Here is a 20,268-nt window from a genome sequence, read left to right on the forward strand (position 1 = left end):
TCACTTTAATGCTGGGAATACACGGTTCGTTTTTAAGTGATTAGCTGGTTCGATAGATAATTTCCGACATCCCCGATCTCCCTTTCGATTCTTTCACCGTTAGATTTCTGATAGAAGTGAATGGAAACAGATAAGAAAAATGAGCGGAAGAGAAGAGAATCGTCTGCAGAATCGAGCGGCAAAAACGATCGAGAGGAGAAACACACGGCAGAAACTAACGTATTCCCAGCATAAGAGGAAATAAATATGACAGCCTCCATATCACTCTCACCTCTGGTTCAGGTTCAAGAAAACCTGTAAGGAAAAAAGTGCCCCTGTTGGGTACTTACCTCAGGAGGGGCTTCCCCGTTTTCCTGTGCCTTCTCGTTCCAGCGCTGGCTCCCCCATCAGCACACAGTAATAACATTTACATCTGCGCTGTAGATTTTGCTTTGAAACTGAAAAATACACATTTTATTTACCTTGGGCTGCAGGCCTACAGGAAGCGGCTAACTCAGATGCATGCTGGGAGAAAACTTCACCATCTCTTTACACTGGTATTCTCTCCCAGCATGCAAGTGAGTCATCCGCTTCCTGTAAGCATAATCATGTGACCACAGCACAAGGAAAATGAAAGTTAGGCTATTTTCCTTCAAAACAAGGGTGCCCATTTATAAACAGTGGCAACCTGAAAAAACAACTGTACTTTTCTGCCATGTTTATCATAATGTCGATAAGCATACATACAACTTGAAAGTGGAGTACGCAGTGCTAGTCTAGTTTAGGGGACCTCATACTTAAAGTGAACTTCCGGACTAAAAATCGACTCAGCAGCACTGAAAAGGCTTGGTGTTTCTTTAACAGTTTCACAGCGTCAGAACTTTGTTTCTCTTATACAAGCCTCATTTTTAGCTGCACAGAAGAAAACTGCCCGGGCTTTTTTCCCCTGATGCTGTGCAAAGCATGATGGGATTTCTGATTTTGTTGTTCTCGTTCTGCTGTTTTGGTGCAATTTTTTTTTTTTACATTTTTAATTTGACATTTGAAGCCTAGCGTGTGCAGCTGGGAGGGGTAATCAGGACACAGGACAGTTGGAACTGTGTCTCCTGCTCCTTGTCACCTCCTTTCAACCAAAAAGATGGCTGCCCCCATGACAAAGATGGCTGCCCCCATGAATCACAAACATTTGCCTGTTCTTTTAAAACAGGGTGGGTAAGAGATTATATTACCTATCTATTTTAATTAACATAACTAATGTAACTTGATGACAGTATGTTTGTTTAGGCTGAAGTTCTCATTTAACAGCACACTCTTCAGCACAAAACATTGTGATTGCCCTGAATAGTGTGGGCGTAGTTTACTGCAACCTACAAGTTCGAGAGGGTGCTGTCCACCCAATCACGTTAGTGAAATTTCCCTATGAGGTTATCTCTTAGGTTCCCTAAACTAGGCTGGCGCCAAATAGGCCACTGTCATAAACTGAGTGGAGTGGCATGTACAGATCGCCCTAATAAAAGTCCATGGAGATTCTCAAGCAGCTGTTTACTATTTGTCAGCTGAGGTTCCATTTAAGCAAATGGGGCTGCAAATGATTATTTTATGGTAATTATGGTATGTGCCATCATAAAATCAAAATAGAATGTCCCTTTTTCAAACTTTGGGTGGGTAGGGAGCGAGTATGCAGCCGAAGATGAAATTAGAAGAACCTAGCGCTCCTTTCCACGCAATCACAATTGCAAACCCGCTATGATGCAATCATGATTTGTCCCCATTTAACGTTCATGATTGTCTGTGCGATAATTGGGGTTCACATTGCGATATTGCTTCTCCAGCACCCAGCTGAACGTTACATTCTGATTTTCTTGTGATTTTTCTATAGTAGTACCTTTGCTAAGCAATTTTCTTATCCTAATTGCAGGGAAAAGGGGGGGGGGGGGGGGGGAGAGAGAGAAGGAAATCAGATCATGGCAAATTGCAGTAGTGGGAACTGAGCACAGCACTGGAGTACATTTGAAAACGGCGCCGGTAGACTTGGGCGCAGGATACAGCTGTTATACGGCTTATCCTGCTTCTGCACAAGTCCCGGCCGTTTTAATTACTATTCCCCCTCCAGGCCGCCATGGATAGTGGGGGAATTAAATAATTCGGCTTCCAGCGATTGCTGGAGGCCGAATTATTGTGTTTTTTAAGCAACTTCGGCTCCGTCTTCTGACGGAGCCGACGTTACTCACTGAGCGCTTCAATAGGAGTGTTTCCTATTGTAGTCTATGGAGGCGCCGGCTGCGCCCAAATCTAGCAGCGCTGAAAAGCACTGCTCCGCAGCACTGACCTTGATAATCAGTGCTGTGCGATTGACAAAGCACTAGCTAATCACATCCAATCTGATTTTAGGATAGAAATGCAGCCAGTGGGGAAGGGCTCTTAGTGCAGCAGGTACGCTGGCATTTTTTGTTTTATAAAAACAAGTCCTTAACTAAAGCTTTTTGGCGCCAGTCTACTTTAGGGAACCCAGCTAGAAACCTCATAAGGAAATTCCGGTAACGTGATTGGGTGAACAGCACCCTCTCGATACGCTAGGTTTCCACTAGGTTGTAGCAAACTACGCCCACACCATTTGCCCAAACACAATTCTACGCGATAAGGTTTTATGCTGGGTCCCCTAAAGTAGACTAGCACATGCTCGCGCGCGCACACGCACACACACACACACACACACACACACACACACACACACACACACACACACACACACACACACACACACACACACACACACACACACACACACACACACACACACACACACACACACACACACACACACACACACACACACACACACACACACACACACCAGTAGACTAGCATACACAGGCGCGCGCGCGCACACACACACACACCAGTAGACTAGCATACAGACACACACACACACCATTAGACTAGCATACACACACACACACACACCAGTAGACTAGCATACACAGGCGCGCGCGCGCGCACACGCACGCACATACACACACACACACACACACTTGTAGAGGGTGCAGAGCCTGTAATGCTCTTTCACATCAGACAACGCATGCAGGAGCTGTTCTCCTGCACGCGTTGAATAGCCTGCATCGTCGTCTGGATGCTGCGGTGTGACGCAATCAGCAGTGGTAGCTATTAATTCAACCCGACGGGAAAACTCTGACTCCCAACGATTAAAATCTCCCGGGTGCGTCAAAACGGTTAACGCAAAGTTTTGACTTTGTGTCAAAACGCAGGAAACGTGCTCTAGTGTGAAAGAGCCCGTAGAGGGTGCTACGATTGGAGTACTGTTCCCAATTAAATTGCATGCTGGGTCCCCTAAACTAGACTAGCACCAACCTTCAATGTATCATACATATGTAACAATGTTTATTAAATGTTCCAGAAACTGGACCTAACACATGGGCAGGTAGCTGCTTTGATTTACCATTTAGTTTCTGGAAGAAGATGGAGATTTGCACATGAAGCTATTTTTTTTGCTTGTTTCTGGTTAAAACCCCTTTTTCCAAAGCATTCAAATCTAAACTATCCTTCTCCATGCAGCTGTGCAATACACCAATACATAAAACTGTACAACAAATACAGCATGCGTAGTAACTGTGATAACATACTCATGTGCAATCGGCATTGCATGAATCTGCTATATAATTGCCTCTGTGCACCCATAATATAACTGAATCTAAGCAGGTAGCTGTGATGTGGACAGCCATGCACCTGTGCTGTGCAATCTGCCTCCAGTGCCAGGAGAGGGGAGATGAGCCATGCAGGGCAGGCAGGGGAGAGGTGATCCCCGGATGTTCCCTGGCACCCCCTGGGCTGTACTGATCACATACCTGCCATGCAGAGGCTGCTGCAGCTCCAGCACTGATGGATTCAGCTAGGAGGGACCAGGCGAGGAGGGGAGGGGAGAGCTTCCGGTGGAGGGAGTCTGGCAGATTGTCTCTGGTGATAAGCGTGGAGCTGATGTTGCTCCTGCTCTCTGTAGGCATCTGTCTGCTCACCGTCGTGTTTCCAGATCTATAATAACGTGACTGTGAGTTCACTGATTGCTCCCTTCCAGTTCCTGGAGCTATGGGGGAGACTGCCTACTGCCCATAGGCTCAAAGGAGGATTCCAGACTATTTGTCCCTGGAAAAAATTGTCATTAATGTGGAGGAAAGAAAGATGAACCTTAAAGGACACCTGAAGTGAGAGGGATATGGAGGCTGACATATTTATTTCCTCTTAATTAAAGGAAACCTGAGATGAATGTAAAAAAAAAAAGTTTTATGCATACCTGGGGGCTTCCTCCGGGCTGATAGGTTCCTCGCTGTCCTCCTCTGCCTGGATCCTCCACTAGATGGCTCTGTATTTTTGGAAGTTGTGCAGTTCTGCCTCATGCGCTCCAATGGGCGGGAGTGTTCTGAGCCTTCAAGGGGGAGGGGGGCTGGGGGCGCACAGCTGGGCTGGGCATGAGCAGCATGCCATGACTCCCAAAATTACCAGCCTCTTAGCAGAGGATCCAGGCTGAGGAGGATGACAACTGCGAGGAACCTATCAGCCTGAAGGGGGCTGAAGGAAGCCCCAGGTATGTATAAAGCTTTGTTCTATCATCTCAGGTACACTTTAAAGAGAACCTGTACTGAGTAAAAATATTTAAAATAAACACATGAGGTAACTTCAAATGAACATTACATAGTTACCTTGCCATCAGTTCCTCTCAGAAGCTCACCATTTTCTTCTGACAATACTCCCTTCCAGTTCTGACAATATTTTGTCAGATCTGAAATATATCAGTTGCTGTCAGTAAAATATCAGTTGCTGTCAGTTATAGCTGAGAGGAAAACGGATGTACCAGGTAATGTTCATGTTTCCCTATGGCTCAAGTGGGCGATGTTACAGTTTAACTGTGTGCTGACCAGAAAGGGGTTATGGGTAATGGCCATTTTCAAAATGGAGGACGGAAAATTCGCTTGATCACAGTGGACAAACAGGACGCAGGACAGGAGAAAGACACTGAGGAGTAGACTACATGGAAGGTAAGTATGACTTGTGTGTGCTTATTTTCACTTTTATTTTCAGTACAGGTTTTCTTTAAGCGATACCAGTTGTCTGGCTGTCCTGCTGATCCTCTGCCTTTAGTACTTAGCCATAGACTCTGAACAAGCATGCAGCATATCAGGTGTTTCTAACATTGTCAGATATGCCAAGATAAGCTGCATGCTTATTTCTGGTGTTCTTCAGACATTACTGCAGCCAAATAGATCAACAGGGCTGCCAGGCAAATGAAACAAATATGGCAACCTCCATATTCTTCTCACTTCAGCTGTCCTTTAAGTAAAAAAAATAAAATGTTTGCCCATTTACTCACCTGGCACTGAAGTCCTCCTGCTTCCTCGCTGTGATTCTGTGCCCAGCCGTTACTCTGCGGTCCCCCTCTGTAATCCAGCCACTGCGCAAGTGCGGCACTTGCGGAGCGTCCTCTATTGCGTTCTGTGCATGCATAGTCAAAACATTTTTGCTTACTGCCCCAGGCCTGCGCAGAGCGCTTCCGACTACGAGAACACGTTTGATGAGGTGTGGGGCAAAGCATTGGAGGGGGACACCGGAGGATAACATCCTATATAACAAATCCCCTGTGTTTGCGCTACTGCGGCTGTGTAGCATGCGGGCAAACGTTGGAGACAGAGCAGGAGGACGGGTGCAGGGGGAGCCATGCACGCTTGGAGATGAGTGTAAGCGTGTGCGCCTGCTTGCATACTGGGCGAGGGGGGGGGGGGGGGGTCGCGGCTGAGCCCTAGCACCAGTTTTAAACGGATGGGCTTGATGCCTAGTAATGAATAAAATTGCTTGTTTTTTTACAATATTCAATTATAGATTATTTAGTCAGTGTTTGCCCATTATAAAATCTTTCCTCTCCCTGATTTACATTCTGAAATGTATCACTGGTGGTGACATCTTTAGTTCTGCTGGGTGATCTGTATGGATAGTGAGAATTCTATGCACAGGGGGAGATATTGCTTGCTTGGCAGTTAGAGAAAGCCGTTATTTCCCACAATGCAACGAGGTTCACAGACAGCAAACTGTCAGGACCATAGTCATGGCATCAAACTGTGGGAGGTGTTTCAATACAATATCAGCCATACAGACCCCCCCTGATGATCTATTCAAGAAAAGGTAAAGATTTTGTGTGGAAAAGGGGGTATCAGCTGCTGATAAGGATAAAGTTTGAACCTTGGTCAAAGTTCCTCTAGTTTGACTGTATGTGAATTTTTCTTCTTTACAGGAAGTGTAATGCAGCTAGTCATATATGGGTTGATAATAGCCCAGTATGGCGAATAATCGATTACTTTCTGGTTGAGAATCAAGAGAAGAGTGGCCATTAACGCTACAATCCCGCAGATGATTGATTACTGTAGTACTCGGAAACAATCGAAAAGAAACTATCGGTCGTGCTCATTGTCAGGAATCGGCCCCCCAGCACGCCTGCGTATGACCAGATCGAGAGGGAAGCAGCCTTAGTCAAGCTACAACAAGGCTGTCGCCCACAAACACTTCTCACTGCCACCACTAGCTGCCGCTAGACACTTCCACTCTGCTGTCAAGTAATCTGCACGCAATCCGCGTTTTCGTATTCGGGTCAGCTTTGCGCTTTAGGCCGAATACGGGAAAGCCATGCACACCCACACACAGTACAATCGTACAGTAGTGAGACAATCAGGCACTAAACTTTGTAATGCAAGTTACACTGCAATCTCTTCTAGGCTATGAGCGTTGGCTTAGTACAGCAGAAGTCAAACTTATTAAATAACGATTTGATATTCCAGAAAAGAAGTGGAACAATGCAGACAATAATATATACAAAAGATTTACAAAAAACAAAGTGAAAGTTACAAAATAAAAATTACAAAGATACACAACAAGACAAGTTGCAAAAATACAAGGGAAATAAAAAATGTTACCAGCGTATAGATCTGGGCGTTGTTTGCGTGGAGCACGCGGTCTGGTCAGCAACCAGGTTAGCCCTAGCGTCTTTGCTATCTCCAGAGAGCTACCAGTTGTGACTATCCTAGGCCACTTATATAGTCCGTTGTGTGGCCCGGGGCCACTCAAATGTCCATATCCAGGAATAATCCCATTTTCTACATAACGCGCGTCATATCCTTTCTGTGATATGCAACTTCAAAGCTTTCCTGTCTCAGCTTTTAAAGTTTGCAGAGATTTCAAAACCACTTCCAGCAGGTTGTCATATGTAAATGCCTGGCTCAGGCTGGTGTGGTCTGCAGCCAGTCTAGGTGACACATCTGAGACAGTATTTCACAGCAGATCAAAGGTGGGGACTTGACTGCTCTTGGCATAATAAGCCATTTCCTGGCCAGAGGCTAGCCAGCCAATTAGCAGTTCCTGCTCCTATTCACAATCGTCCACCTTCAGATGCAAATGTAGTTGTCATTGACATACAGACAATCCAAGCTTCCCCCAAAGCCAGACTGGGTTTTAGCAGACATACACATGTGACACAGACAGAAGGAAACATATGGCCTCCATGCGATACAATATGGCTGCTATGTTCTGCATATTACCGTACATATTATCATCGTCATCACATATATCCTCACACTCATTAACGGCTGAAAACCCGGTAACCATTTCGATGAGATTAATGGAATCCATCTGTTTTTCCCATCAAGGTGAAACAGACAATCATCCGCAGAATTGTACTGTTAATGTTACCTTAATAGTAATTAATAGTGATTGAGTCTACCATGTTGTCCACTGAGAGCTTGTCAGATACAGTGCTGCCCATAATTATTCATACCTCTGGCAAATTTTAACTTAAAGTTACTTTTATTCAACCAGCAAGTAACTTTTTGACGGGAAATGACATAGGTGTCTCCCAAAAGATAAGAGGATGTACAAGAGGCATTATTGTGGGGGAAAAAAAAACATTTCTCAGCTTTTATTTACATTTGAGCAAAAAGTGTCCAGTCCAAAATTATTCATACCCTTCTCAATAATCAATAGAAAAGCCTATATTGGCTAATACAGCAATCAAACGCTTCCTATAATTACAGACCAGCTTTTTGCATGTCTCCACAGGCATTTTTGCCCATTCATCTTTAGCAATGAGCTCCAAATCTTTCAGGTTGGAGGGTCTTCTTGCCATCACCCTGATCTTTAGCTCCCTCCACAGATTCTCAATTGGATTCAAGTCAGGACTCTGGCTGGGCCACTCCGAAACGTTAATGTTGTTGTCTGCTAACCATCTCTTCACCACTTTTGTTGTGTGTTTTGGGTCTTTGTCATGCTGAAATGTCCACTGGTGCCCAAGGCCAAGTTTCTCTGCAGACTGCCTGATGATGTTGTTGAGAATCCTCATGTGTTGCTCTTTTTTAATGGTGCCGTTTACTGTGATTAGGTTCCCTGGTCTATTAGTTGAAAAACACCCACAAAGCATTAGGTTCCCAACACCATGTTTCACAGTGTGGATGGTGTTCTTTGGGTTGAAGGCTTCTCCTTTTTTACACCAAATGAAGGAAACTTGTGACCAAACAATTCCATTTTTGTTTTATCTGACCATAAAACAGAAGGCCAGAAGTCTTCTTTGTCCAGATGAGCATTTGCAAAGGCCGAGCGAGCTTTGGTGTGCCTTATCTGGAGAAGTGTTGTCCTCTTTGGTCTGCATCCATGGAACCCAGCAGTGTGCAGTGTCCATTGGATTGTCTGCCGTGAGACATTAACACCAGCAGAGCCCAGATTCACCAGGATGGCCTTGGTGGTGATCCTTGGATTCTCTTTCACCTCTTTCACTATCCTGGCCAGCACAGTTGTCACTTTTGGCTTCCGACAACATTCTCTGAGATTTTCCACAGTGTGGAACATCTTTTATTTTTTAATAATACTGGCCTTGTAGCCCTTTCCTGACTTGTGAGCAGCCACAATGCGCAGCCGCAGGTCCTCACTGAGTTCCTTTGTCTTAGCCATGACTGTTCACAAACCAACCGCAGAGAGCTGCTGTTTTTTACCTGTTGAGTTGATTAAAACAGCTGTTCTCAATTAATCAGGGTAATTAGGATTAGTAATTACGAAAACACACCCGTCCAGACAAGCCTATAATTTGCTATAGGCAGCACTGAAGGCACACTGGCTCACTCACTAACCCCTGTGTTTCCTTCCCTGGTGTCTGCTCCCCACTACCCGCTAGATTGTAAGCTCGCAAGGGCAGGGACCTCCTCCTAGTGTTTCTCATACTGCTGTAATTTTAACATATGCACATGTACCAACTACACATCAACTATGTATGTATTTGTATTCTATTCAAGGTCATGACTGTACAGTGTCTTGTATTTCTTATGTATATTTGTTCCCCATTATTTGTTTGTACAATGTACAGCGCTATGGAAGATGTTGGCGCTATATAAATAAAAAATAATAATAATAAGGATGCTTTAGAACAGCATGGACTTTTTGGAATGGTATAGAACTTTGGATTTTCCCACAGACTGTGACAGTTTGTGAAGGGTATGAGTCATTTTGGACTGGACACTTTTTGCTCACATGTAAATTAAAGCTGAGAATTATTTTCTCCACAAAAATGCCTCTTGTACATCGTCTTTTTATCTTTTGGGAGACACTTATGTTATTTCCGATCAAAAAAATGACTTGCTGGGTGAATAAAAGTAACTTTAAGTCAAAATTTGCCAGAAGTATGAATAATTATGGGCAGCACTGTATGTTGTGGCCACTCTCCTCTTCATCCGTGAGCACGGCCACAAACAACAGCTCAGTGCTACTGCACAGTCAAACTTGTGCAGGGGGAGCAAAGAGCACAGACTCCCAGAGGGTCCTGAGCAGTGGTGGTGGTCTGGAGGCTCTCTTTAAGAGGTACTCCAGTGAAAATAATGTAATAAAAAAAAGTGCTTCAATTTTACTTTAATTATGTATAAATGATTTAGTCAGTGTTTGCCCATTGTAAAATCTTTTAAATCCCTGATTTACATTCTGACATTTATTACATGGTGACATTTTTACTGTTGGCAGGTGATGTAGCTGCTGCATGTTTTTTTGGCAGTTGGAAACAGCTGTAAACAGCTATTTCCCACAATGCAACAAGGTTCACAGACAGGAAACTGCCAGGAGTACCACGGTCCTCAGAGTTTCTTGTGGCAGGGGTTTCACCACAATATCAGTCATACAGAGCACCCTGATGGTCTTGTGAAAAGGAATAGATTTCTCATGTAAAAGGGGGTATCAACTACCGATTGGGATAAAGTTCAATTCTTGGTCGGAGTTTCTCTTTAAGGTCTGTGCACACACTAGACTAAACTCGGCTGAGTAGGCCGTTAAAGACCACCTCTGCTGAGAATTTAGTGTGTGTACGTCGGCCCGCCAGCCCCGACACGTCCGTGAGAGACCCGGCATGATAATTTTGGCCAAACGCTGCACTTTCTCTCCCGTACTTCACCCCCTCCGTCGTACATCGGCCGCCTGTCATAATGGCAGACAATCAAAAAGAGGGGTGCGCACACAGTCTTGACCAGGCATAACGTCTAGCCTTTATTGTTCCAGCACAGAGATGTTACGACATCTGACCATCACAGCCAAAGATGGTTTCGGGGCCACCAAGGTCTCCTTTGTCAAAGCATAGGCAGACTAAAACTTGTAACTGCCTGGTGGCCGCCGAAACGATCGTCTGCTGTGATGGTCAGATGTCGTAATGTAATACTTGTGCTGGAACAATAAAGACTAGACATTGTTCCTGATCAAGACTGTGTGCAGACCCCTCTTTTTGATTGTCTAGATTACATTGCTATTGGGATCCTGCACCAGTATTTACTCAGAACAGGTGTGTGATTCTTGTCACTGGATTGTCATAATGGCAGCACATGTCACTAACCTTCAGGCTAGCAACTTTTCTGTACAGCCTCGTCCACAAAATGTCGCCCAAGGGACCGTGCCATAGTCCTTGCCGGGCGGCATTATCCTGAAGTGTGTATGAGGCTTAAAGAGGAACTCCAGTGAAAATAATCTAATAAAAAAGTGCTTCAGATTTACAATAATTATATATAAATGATTTAGTCATTGTTTGCCCATTGTAAAATCTTTTCTCTCACTTATTTACATTCTAACATTTATCACATGGTGACCTCTTTACTGCTGGCAGGTGATGTCAGTGGAAGGCAATTGGAAACAGCTGTAAACAGGTGTTATTTCCCACAATGCAACAAGGCTCCCACAGTGTGATGTCAGAACCATGGTCCTGACATCACAGTGTGGGAGGGGTTTCACCACAATATCAGCCCTACAGAGCCCCCTGATGATCCGTTTGTGAAAAGGAAGACATCTCATGGAAAGGGGGTATCAGCTACTGATTGGGATGAAGTTCAATTCTTGGTTACGGTTTCTCTTTAAAGCTAGCCATACAATAACAGATATTTGCCCAACGGTCACAAATTATTGATTCCTCTCTGATTGAAATCAAGTAATCAATTAATTGCATACATTGCAGAACATTTTTCAATAGATCCCGGTAGTAAATATATTGAAAATGAATCGAACTGCGGCATTGCACTGTTTGAGGCAATGCAACGCTATGGACGACGATCGCCCGCTGCTCCTGCTCTGCCCCCGAGCGACCAAAATCTTACATCCAGTCCCATCAATACTTTCAATTGATTTTAGGCCAAAATCGATTGGAAAGCAATGAATCAGACATTTTTGTGCATTGATTCCTGGTAGATTTGATTACAGTGAATCGAACGGCAAATATCGATGTGTGTATGGCCTGCTTAAACCTGGACAACTCAATGCAGCAGCGGTACAGCAGGTACAGCACTAGGAAGTCAAATAATACTGAAGCGACTGTGGGAAAAAGGAAAAACTCAACTATGGAGAACAGAGCCGCATCATCCACAAGGCAAACCTAGGCAGTTGCCTGGGGCCTGGAGAAAATCTAGGGGCCTGGCGGATGCTAGCCACCAACAAAAATAGGTGACCATCAGTGGTGGGCAAAAACTGCTATCTTGCCCAGGGCCCCATTTTATCTTAAAGAGAACCCGAGGTGGGATTTAATTATATTAGTGGGGCACAGAGGCTGGTTGTGCACACTAACACCAGCCTCTGTTGCCCTATGGTGTGCCCCCAGGACCCCCCTGCGCTCTGCTATCCCCTCCGCCGTGCTAGCGACACGCAGCGTGTCGCCAGCACAATGTTTACCTATGCGTGTCTGTCAGCGCCGCTCCCCCGCCTCCTCTGTATCAGCGCTACCCGCCCGCGTCCCTTCCCTCCAATCAGCCTCTTTTCCACGAACAGTTGATGGGCAGTTAAATGCCTCTCAAACGCTCACAACTGCTTGCTGCTGCCTGGTAACGGCTCGCTGCTGCCTGATAACTGCTCGCTGTTGCCTGATAACTGCTTGCTGTTGCCTGATAACTGCTCGCTGTTGCCTGATAACTGCTCGCTGTTGCCTGATAACTGCTCGCTGTTGCCTGATAACTGCTCGCTGTTGCCTGATAACTGCTCGCTGTTGCCTGAACTGCTCACTGCTGCCTGGTAACTGCTCGCTGCTGCCTGATAACTGCTTGCTGCTGCCTGATAACTGCTTGCTGCTGCCTGATAACTGCTTGCTGCTGCCTTGTAACTGCTTGCTGCAACCTAGTAACTGCTCACTGCTGCCTGGTAACTGCTTGCTGAGCACGCAGCTCAACTGTCCATGGGAAAGAGGCCTGGAAAAAAATGAGAAAGATACAAAAAATGACACATTTCCTTTTTATTCAGTGCTCACGCCAAAGTATGACAAGTGATGTGGAGTTCTCCTTTAAGCTGAGAATGACGTGCAGGAAAGAAGCGCTGATTGGGCACAGTCAGTGTAGTGAGAGAGCTGCAGATGCTCCAGGCGACCAGCAGGTGGTGCTGTGTCCCGGCCCAGCCCCGGAAGCCGCAGCACACGGCAGACAGGGAGAAGGAGAGAGACGAGCAGACAGACAGGGAGAGACCGGCCCGGGGGCCGCAGATACCGGAGACAGGCCCGAGGCGGGTAAGTGACATCCCGGGGCTCGGGGTGGATCGCTGTGTACCAGGATGGGCTCCTCAGTGCTGCGGTATATGGCCGCTCTCATACATGCTGCCCCTGCCAGCTGCTTATAGATCTCCTTCCTGCATGGCTGCCTTATTGCATCTCCCCTAATTCCCTATGCATTGCCCCCCATAGGTGCTGCAGCCCCCCCCCCTGCACTGCATGCTTCCCCCATGCAGGTGTGTATGAGAGGCCAGGATCCTGCACCCAGCTGTGTGTATTCAGCAGGCTCAGCAGTTTTCAGTGTAGGCAATGCAGGGAAAGCACTGATTTTACACAACCTGCAATCACTGACATGCTGGGCCAAAAGGGCCTATTTACATCTAAAATTGCTAAACGCTAGCAATTTGCGTTAGCGCTTCCTGCGGGTGATTTTTCAGCGATTTAACATAGAAAAAAAAATCACTGGACGAATTTGCGTTTTTGGAGCGATCGCGACTAGTGGTTCTATATATGCTAATGGCGATCGCTCCAGAATCGCTGGAAAAATGCTGCAGGTAATCGCAAAACGCGCACATTCGTTGTCAATCGTGGCAGTGAGAACGCTGCCTTAGGCTAGAATTTAAAAAAAACAACAAAACGCTAGAGCTTTAGCGATAGCAGGAATCGTGGGTTTCCTGCTCAAGGGTGAATGGGCCCATTCACACTGGGGAGCTTTTCGATCGATTTCCGTGGTGTGAAAAGTAGTTGTGTAGTGTATATAGCAGTGATCTCACACGGTAATCGGAAATACGGTGCATGCATTGCCTTTTCTGTGATTTTGGAGCGTTTACTGTTTAAATGTTAAAAAAGAGTGAATTGCAATCACTCAAAACTTGCATTTGTGTCCTGTAAAAAGAAAAAAAATTCTCTGCAAAACGCTAGCGATTTTGGTAGCAGTTTTTGATCTCCCGTGTGAATGGAGCCTGAATGAACTGCAAATCTAGCGGGAATGTTGTAGGTGCCTGTTGAGTTCAGCACCTGATGCTATACTGTATGTATTAGCAGTGTTACTAGCCGCAACTAAATCTTACCAAATAAGCCAGGTGGGCAAAAACTACTATTTTGCCTAATGCCCTGTTATGTCTTAATCCATCTCTGGTGTGGTTGTATTTTTGGGTTGGGGTGAGGGGATTTGCTGGTGTCAGCATTAGGCTAGCCGTATGCAAGATAAGTTAACAACATCAAAAATATGGCAAGTGATTAATTACTCTCCACTCAGAAATAAATGGGTGCTAGTATGGTTTAAGTGACCTCGTGGAAAACCTCATAGGAAATGTGATTGTTCTTTTTAACAGTTCTTCAGGCCCCTTTTACATTTACCTTGCAAGTGTGCATTGCGTTAGGCTGTTTTACTGCAGGGTAATGCAATTACAATACAACGCAGTGGGGCCTAACACACTTACCCCATCGCCGGAAGTTCCCTATCAGCCGCCAGAAAGTCAACAGCGCGTTACTGTCAGTTTCTGTGGCGGCGGAAGTAATCAAAGTCTGTGGGTGACACAGAAAATGTAAGTATCTTGGTGGCTGTGATGTGGCATGCATGCAAGGGACGATGGCAATAGGACAGGGAAACCTGTGATGTACTTCTGTAAAAATTTATAAATCAATAAATAAAAAAATAGTAATAAATTGAGGACCAATCAGAATTAAAATCGATATTACAATCGCTGGCAAAAAGCTTACACTTTTTAAAAGCGCTACCTAAATCGCTGGAAATGCTCATGAAATCGCGTACAAAATGCAAATTAAAAACGCTAGCGATTTGTTGTTGGTTCCAAACATGAAATTTATTGATTTTCCTAAAAATCCGTCAGTAACGTTCGAACAGGATTGGCCATAAACACAATCATGTGCAAGTTATAATCTCAGTTGGAATTAGCACTCGCAGTAGTGTGGCTCTATGCAAGGCCTCATTCTGAAGAGTACTGACGCTGTTCTGTCACAGTGACTTGGTTGTTCAGAGTCGGTTTCTGCTACATCATTTCTCCTGGTAGGAGAAGTCATGAGGGATAAACAAGAAACATAACTGACACTTGAGTCGCAATCAGCCAGTCAGAGATGTGCATAATGATCATGTGATCCTACATCACTTCCACTTCTGATTTTATCCTGGCCAGGAAGTTAATATGACATGAGCACAGAACTGGGCCCGTTCAGATCAGAAATGCGGATGGCCATGCGTGCGGACCGCAACGCGTACGAACGCATGGCCATCCGCGTTTGTGTGCGTTGCGGGCTGATCCCATCACTGAAAAGTGAATGGGACAGCCGCGCGTTTTTGCAAAATCTGCGTGCAGCATGCGTTCCCGGACCGCACAGGTCCGGAACGCATGCAGTGTGAACATCAGACATTGCACTCTATGCAATGTCTGATGTCGTGCGTTTTGGCCACCTGCACGCGTTTCCAAAACGCGTCTGGAAACGCGTGCAGTGTGAACGGGCCCCCGCAAATCAAAGTTTTAAGCTTACCATACATCTATCGATATTGTGGCCTAATCAACCATCTGATGCAATCATTTATCGGATGAAAATCAGCGTCGCAACAAGAATGCCAGATCGTCAATTCAATTTTGGACCGAAATTTGTCGAATGTATCAATTGAGCATGTTGTAAAATCTCAGGCAGATGTGATTGATCAGGTGTGTGGCGGTAACGTGTGCGATATTGCAATGATTAACGAAGGCAACGGGCGCCCAGCCCCTGCCCCTCCAAATTTATATGTGCCCCCCACACCCGGTTCCTGTGCATTGGAAACCTCCCCTGCTCCAGCTGTGATGACTCACGGTCTTGCCTGCTGCTTCGCCAGAGTGCTGCCACTTGCTGTACGCGCCACCAAGTGGTGGCTGCTTGTGATGGCAGCGATAGGCAGCTGAGGAGACTGGGAGCAGTTGTGGAAACTGGAGCAGGTGAGATTGCAATGCGCGGGCACTGGGGGGGGGCGCACACATTAACATTTGGGGGGACAGTGGCGAAGGCCGATGCGGAAATCTCTTGGGAATCGGTATGCTGGTGTATGGGCAGCTAACAGATGAGATTCGATCAGAGAGAGATCGGCCTATTCGTCCGTATTCCCATACATTGCTAGATGTGTGGGCACCTTAACAGTCTAAATACCTGACAGTCTGTAACTTCTGCTTCTTGTTTTATCGTACATGATTTCTCCCGCAGGTGAGACTGAGAATCTCGGTTTTGTTTGCAATGAGGGTCAGGCAGTAGCTAGTACTGTACAGAACTTCCTCTGTTTGCTTTGGTGTTATTCCCAGGAAGCACAGTGAGGATTATGGCAATCTCCTGTGTCTGTGTAGATGGTATCCTGTTCAGTGATTGCTCATTTGGAACATTAGTGCTTGTTTAGGGCTCATCTTTGTCCTCATGGTAGATTGAGACTTAATACAATACAATACAATAACATTTCTATAGCGCTTTTCTCCCATAGGACTTGCTGTATAAATGAGGAAAGGGAAAAGAGGTATTGAAGGAACATGACTTGCATCTACATTCCTGTTAAAGGGAATCTGATGTGAAAATAATCTTGTGATATGATTTGTATGTGTAGTACAGCTAAGATATAGAACGTTAGTAGCACAGATATGAGTCTCGTGTTGTTTCCAGTAGAGGAAGAGTTACGCTAGGTACACACGATGCGTTATCTCGATTTTCCGTCCGATCAACTCTCTGCTCGATTTTCCACTAGATTCTCTTATCTTTTCTTATCAATTTCCATTCACTTCTATGAGAAATTGACCAGAAAAACGATCGGAAATAATATCGGACATGACGGAATTTATCGAACTATCTATCTGACGAAAAAAAACGTATGGTGTGTACCTAGCATTAAGAAAGTTCAATTGTTATCTATGCAAAAGAGCTTCTCTGAGCTATTTTAGTCAGAGAGCAATGCTATTTTCTGAAGCACTTATCTCAACCTGTCTCTGGGCTGGTGCACACCAGAAGAGCTTTTCTGAGCGTTTGTGATTTTAAAGGGAAGGTCCAAGGTGTTTACAAATTAAAAATTTACTTAACTGGGGTTTCGTCCTGTGCCCTCGCCACAGCTCCGGTGGCTCCCGGTCCCCTCCGCTGCAGATGATGACCTCGCCAGGTCGGCATCTTACTGCACATCAGTGTGCGGCTCATGGACCTCATCCGGGCTGATGTCAGTGTGACTCTGAGAGCTGCTCATGCAGGCGCAGTGGGCATCTTGCGCCGGAGGTGACCCCGGGCCACAGGCAGGGATCGGAGCTGCGGAGAGGGCACAGAACGGCTGCAAGGGGCTGGACGAAGGCCCGGGTAAGTAGATTTCCCCCCCCCCCCCCCCCAACAGCTTGGATGTATCCTTTAAAAGCTCTTGCTAATGATCTCCTATGTATGTACATACTGGAGTGATGTGATTTTGTAAAAATCACCCATAGCATTGCATTAGCAAGAGCTTTTAAAATCTCTAGCGTTTAAAAATCTCTTGGGCCTAGTGTCACACCAAAAACCGCTAGCGTTTTGCGGATCTGCTAGCAGGGTTTGGTGTGACACTGTGTGATTTTGATGCTTTTTTTTTTTATTAAAATTTGAAGCGTTTTGCTAGCGTTTTGAACAGCTACTGTAACAACGCCTGGAAAACTGCTCTGATGTGGCGTTTTATCAAGCGTTTTGCGTTTTTCCTATACTTAACACTGGAGGCAGAAACGCCTCCTAAATCCAAAAAATGCTGCAGCCCGGGAGTATGCGTTTCTGTACCAGCCCATTGAAATACATTACCCAAGCGTTTCCACATCCGCAAGCAGTTCTAAAAACGCGACCAAAACCGCTCAGTGTGCACTAGGCCTTGAAATGTGCACCAGCCTCTCACTGTGTCTTGTATGTTTGTTTCTTTTCTGCCAGGAAGTTCAAAGGATCATTAGCTTGGCTCTGTTTCATCATTTAAAATACAGAGTTTAATTTGTAAACTGCAAATATTAGAGAATGATGCAATGTTCTAGAAAAACAGCTATATAACTGAAAATAAATACATGAGACTTTTTTTTCTTTGCTACTAATGTTTTATTTAATATCCGTACTACAAATACAATTCATTATATCATCATTTTTTCCACTTCTGTGTCACTTCAAATAAAAGGCAGATCTGTTGGAAAGCAGATGTGAAAATGAAAAGGGAACTGGCTGCTGGGAGCAGTGCTGCTGTCTTTGTTTCTTGGTCAGAATGTACCTCTTTAGCATCTATTGTCATTTTTTTTCCCCACTTTCCTGCTTTGGATAAAGTTGGGTAAAACTAAAGGGTCCCATACACTCAGCCGATTTTTGGCCGATCGATTGCAAATTGGTTGACCAATCGACCGATTGGCGGCCGATTTCGATCGATTTCAATCGATCTGGCAGGGTGGAAAATCTAGGTCGATCTGTTGAGATTGCTTATCATTTTGCATTGGCCCTAATGGAAATCTGATGGCAAAAAAATGCCATCAGATCGATTTTCAATAGATTTCAAACTGAAATCTATTGGAAATCTGTTCCTAGTAAAAAATGTTCCTAAACACATCAGATAGATAAGAAATCTATCTGATGATCTATCTGCTGCTAATCTAACGAGTGTATGGCCACCTTTAGAAGATATTATCAAATTCTGTAGATTAGGCTTCGTACGTAATAGTTTCTTGTAGTAATTTTTGCTTCTAAAGTCGTGCTAGGGTTTATTTTCAGTGGATGTCTTATATTTCTATGAACACACAAGTTCCTGTGCTGTGTCGTCCTGCCTTCACCAGTGGGCCGCCTCTTCTTACCTCTGATCCTTCAGTGTCTCCCTGGTGTCTCCCTCTGTCCCTGTGTCCTTCTCTATCCCCTGTCTTCCTGTGTCCCCTTATGTCTTCCGCTGTCCTCCGATGTCCCCCAGCATCCTCCTCTTACCCCCAGCTCAATGCCATTGTGTCCCCCAGCTTCAACCTATGAGGAAGAAGTACAGAAATTTTTGTTCCCTACTGAAGCTGATGGTCTCCCAGGTGGGACCATAACTCCGTTATTGGGCCAATCACTGCACTCACTGAGTAGCAGCATGTGCAGTGGTTGGGCCAGTGATGGAGCCATGGTACCGCCCATGAGACCATCAACTCTAGCAAGAGTGTCTGTACTTTTTCCCCCTTACTGCCGCTAGGGCTGACTTTCGTCGATGTCTTCATTTTGGGGAAACGGGGTACACACTAAATTATTTCCGCCCGCTGGTATCAGGATTTCATCAGTTGGGCGGCATTTCGTGGCCAAGTTCTGCACAGACGCGTGGCTAGCTTGAAGGAAAGGAGAGATGGATTTGTTGACGTGTCAGTCTGTAAGTTGGGGGGAAAAAATGAAACCCAGATTCAGTATAGTGTAGAATATCCAAGTTCCCAAGTTAGACCAAGATACATTTTAAAGGGTTATATCCCCACTACTTGTGTTGGTTGTACAGGGTGAGAAAAGGAAATTACTTTTTCCCTATGATCCTGTCACAGTAGGCTGGACATCCCCATGAGGAGATGGACTAGACTAAAATCTGTCAGATTTCTATTAGCTGCTGTACAGCTGGCCACTAACGATACAATATTGGTACAATCTTATCAAATCTATGTAATAGGGTAAACTTGAGGTAATATATTTTTAATGGCTGCTTTAGGTAGTCCTTCATATGACATAGAAAAGGTAAGATTGTATCATTGAGGCCAGCTTTACACCTGGCAGTTCCGTTTGCGGTGGAATGCTCCACCCCCAACGCATCACACCGCACAACGTCATTCATATGACCAGTAGTGATGATCGAACACCTACATGTTCGGGTTCGGTTAGGTTCGGCTGACGTCATCCAGCCCGCCTGCCCCCTCCCGCCACCAGGGGCGCCGGTCCTCCCGAGAGCCGGCCTGACTTCAAAAACCCATGTATTATGTACCCCATGTTTGTTTCTTACTTTGTACAGCGCCTATGTTGGCGCTTTATAAATCAATAATGATAATAATTCTGCGGAAATCTGATTTACCACAACTCGGTAATTTTAGCCCAATAACAGGACTCAGAAGCATTGGACCAATCAGAATGCTGAATTTTTCCCTGAAGATTGGATTACCGCAGTCATTTCAGACCAATCACCAGACTGTGATACTAGTGAGTATTCCTTAATCTTGTAATTGTCCTAAAATTTCCCTGGTATTCCGATCACCGTGGTAAAATTCAGCATTCTCTGATAGGTCCAATACTTCCGAGTTGAAGTATTG

At 45.2% G+C, this 20,268-nt stretch overlaps 2 protein-coding genes across 4 annotated transcripts in view; one reads left to right on the forward strand and one right to left on the reverse strand.

The window, feature by feature from the left end:
* Positions 1 to 3,932, reverse strand: part of MIGA1 (mitoguardin 1) — a 95,169-nt gene extending 91,237 nt beyond the window's left edge. For 2 of the 3 annotated variants that reach the window (XM_068242468.1, XM_068242466.1), the window contains exon 1: positions 3,843 to 3,932. The gene's annotated coding sequence lies outside the window, so the exon portion shown is untranslated. Of the gene's footprint in view, positions 1 to 3,723; positions 3,786 to 3,842 lie in introns of those variants that run through there. The other variant, XM_068242467.1, reaches the window with a different exon arrangement.
* Positions 3,933 to 12,644: 8,712 nt separating this feature from the next.
* Positions 12,645 to 20,268, forward strand: part of USP33 (ubiquitin specific peptidase 33) — an 81,285-nt gene continuing 73,661 nt past the window's right edge. Inside the window, exon 1 of the mRNA XM_068239181.1 lies at positions 12,645 to 13,024. Coding sequence (XP_068095282.1) covers positions 12,724 to 13,024 — 301 coding nt within the window. The 5' untranslated portion in view covers positions 12,645 to 12,723. The remainder of the gene's footprint in view (positions 13,025 to 20,268) is intronic.

The sequence above is a fragment of the Hyperolius riggenbachi genome, chromosome 6 (assembly GCF_040937935.1).
Source record: "Hyperolius riggenbachi isolate aHypRig1 chromosome 6, aHypRig1.pri, whole genome shotgun sequence".
In the NCBI taxonomy this organism is placed as follows: Eukaryota; Metazoa; Chordata; class Amphibia; order Anura; family Hyperoliidae; genus Hyperolius; species Hyperolius riggenbachi.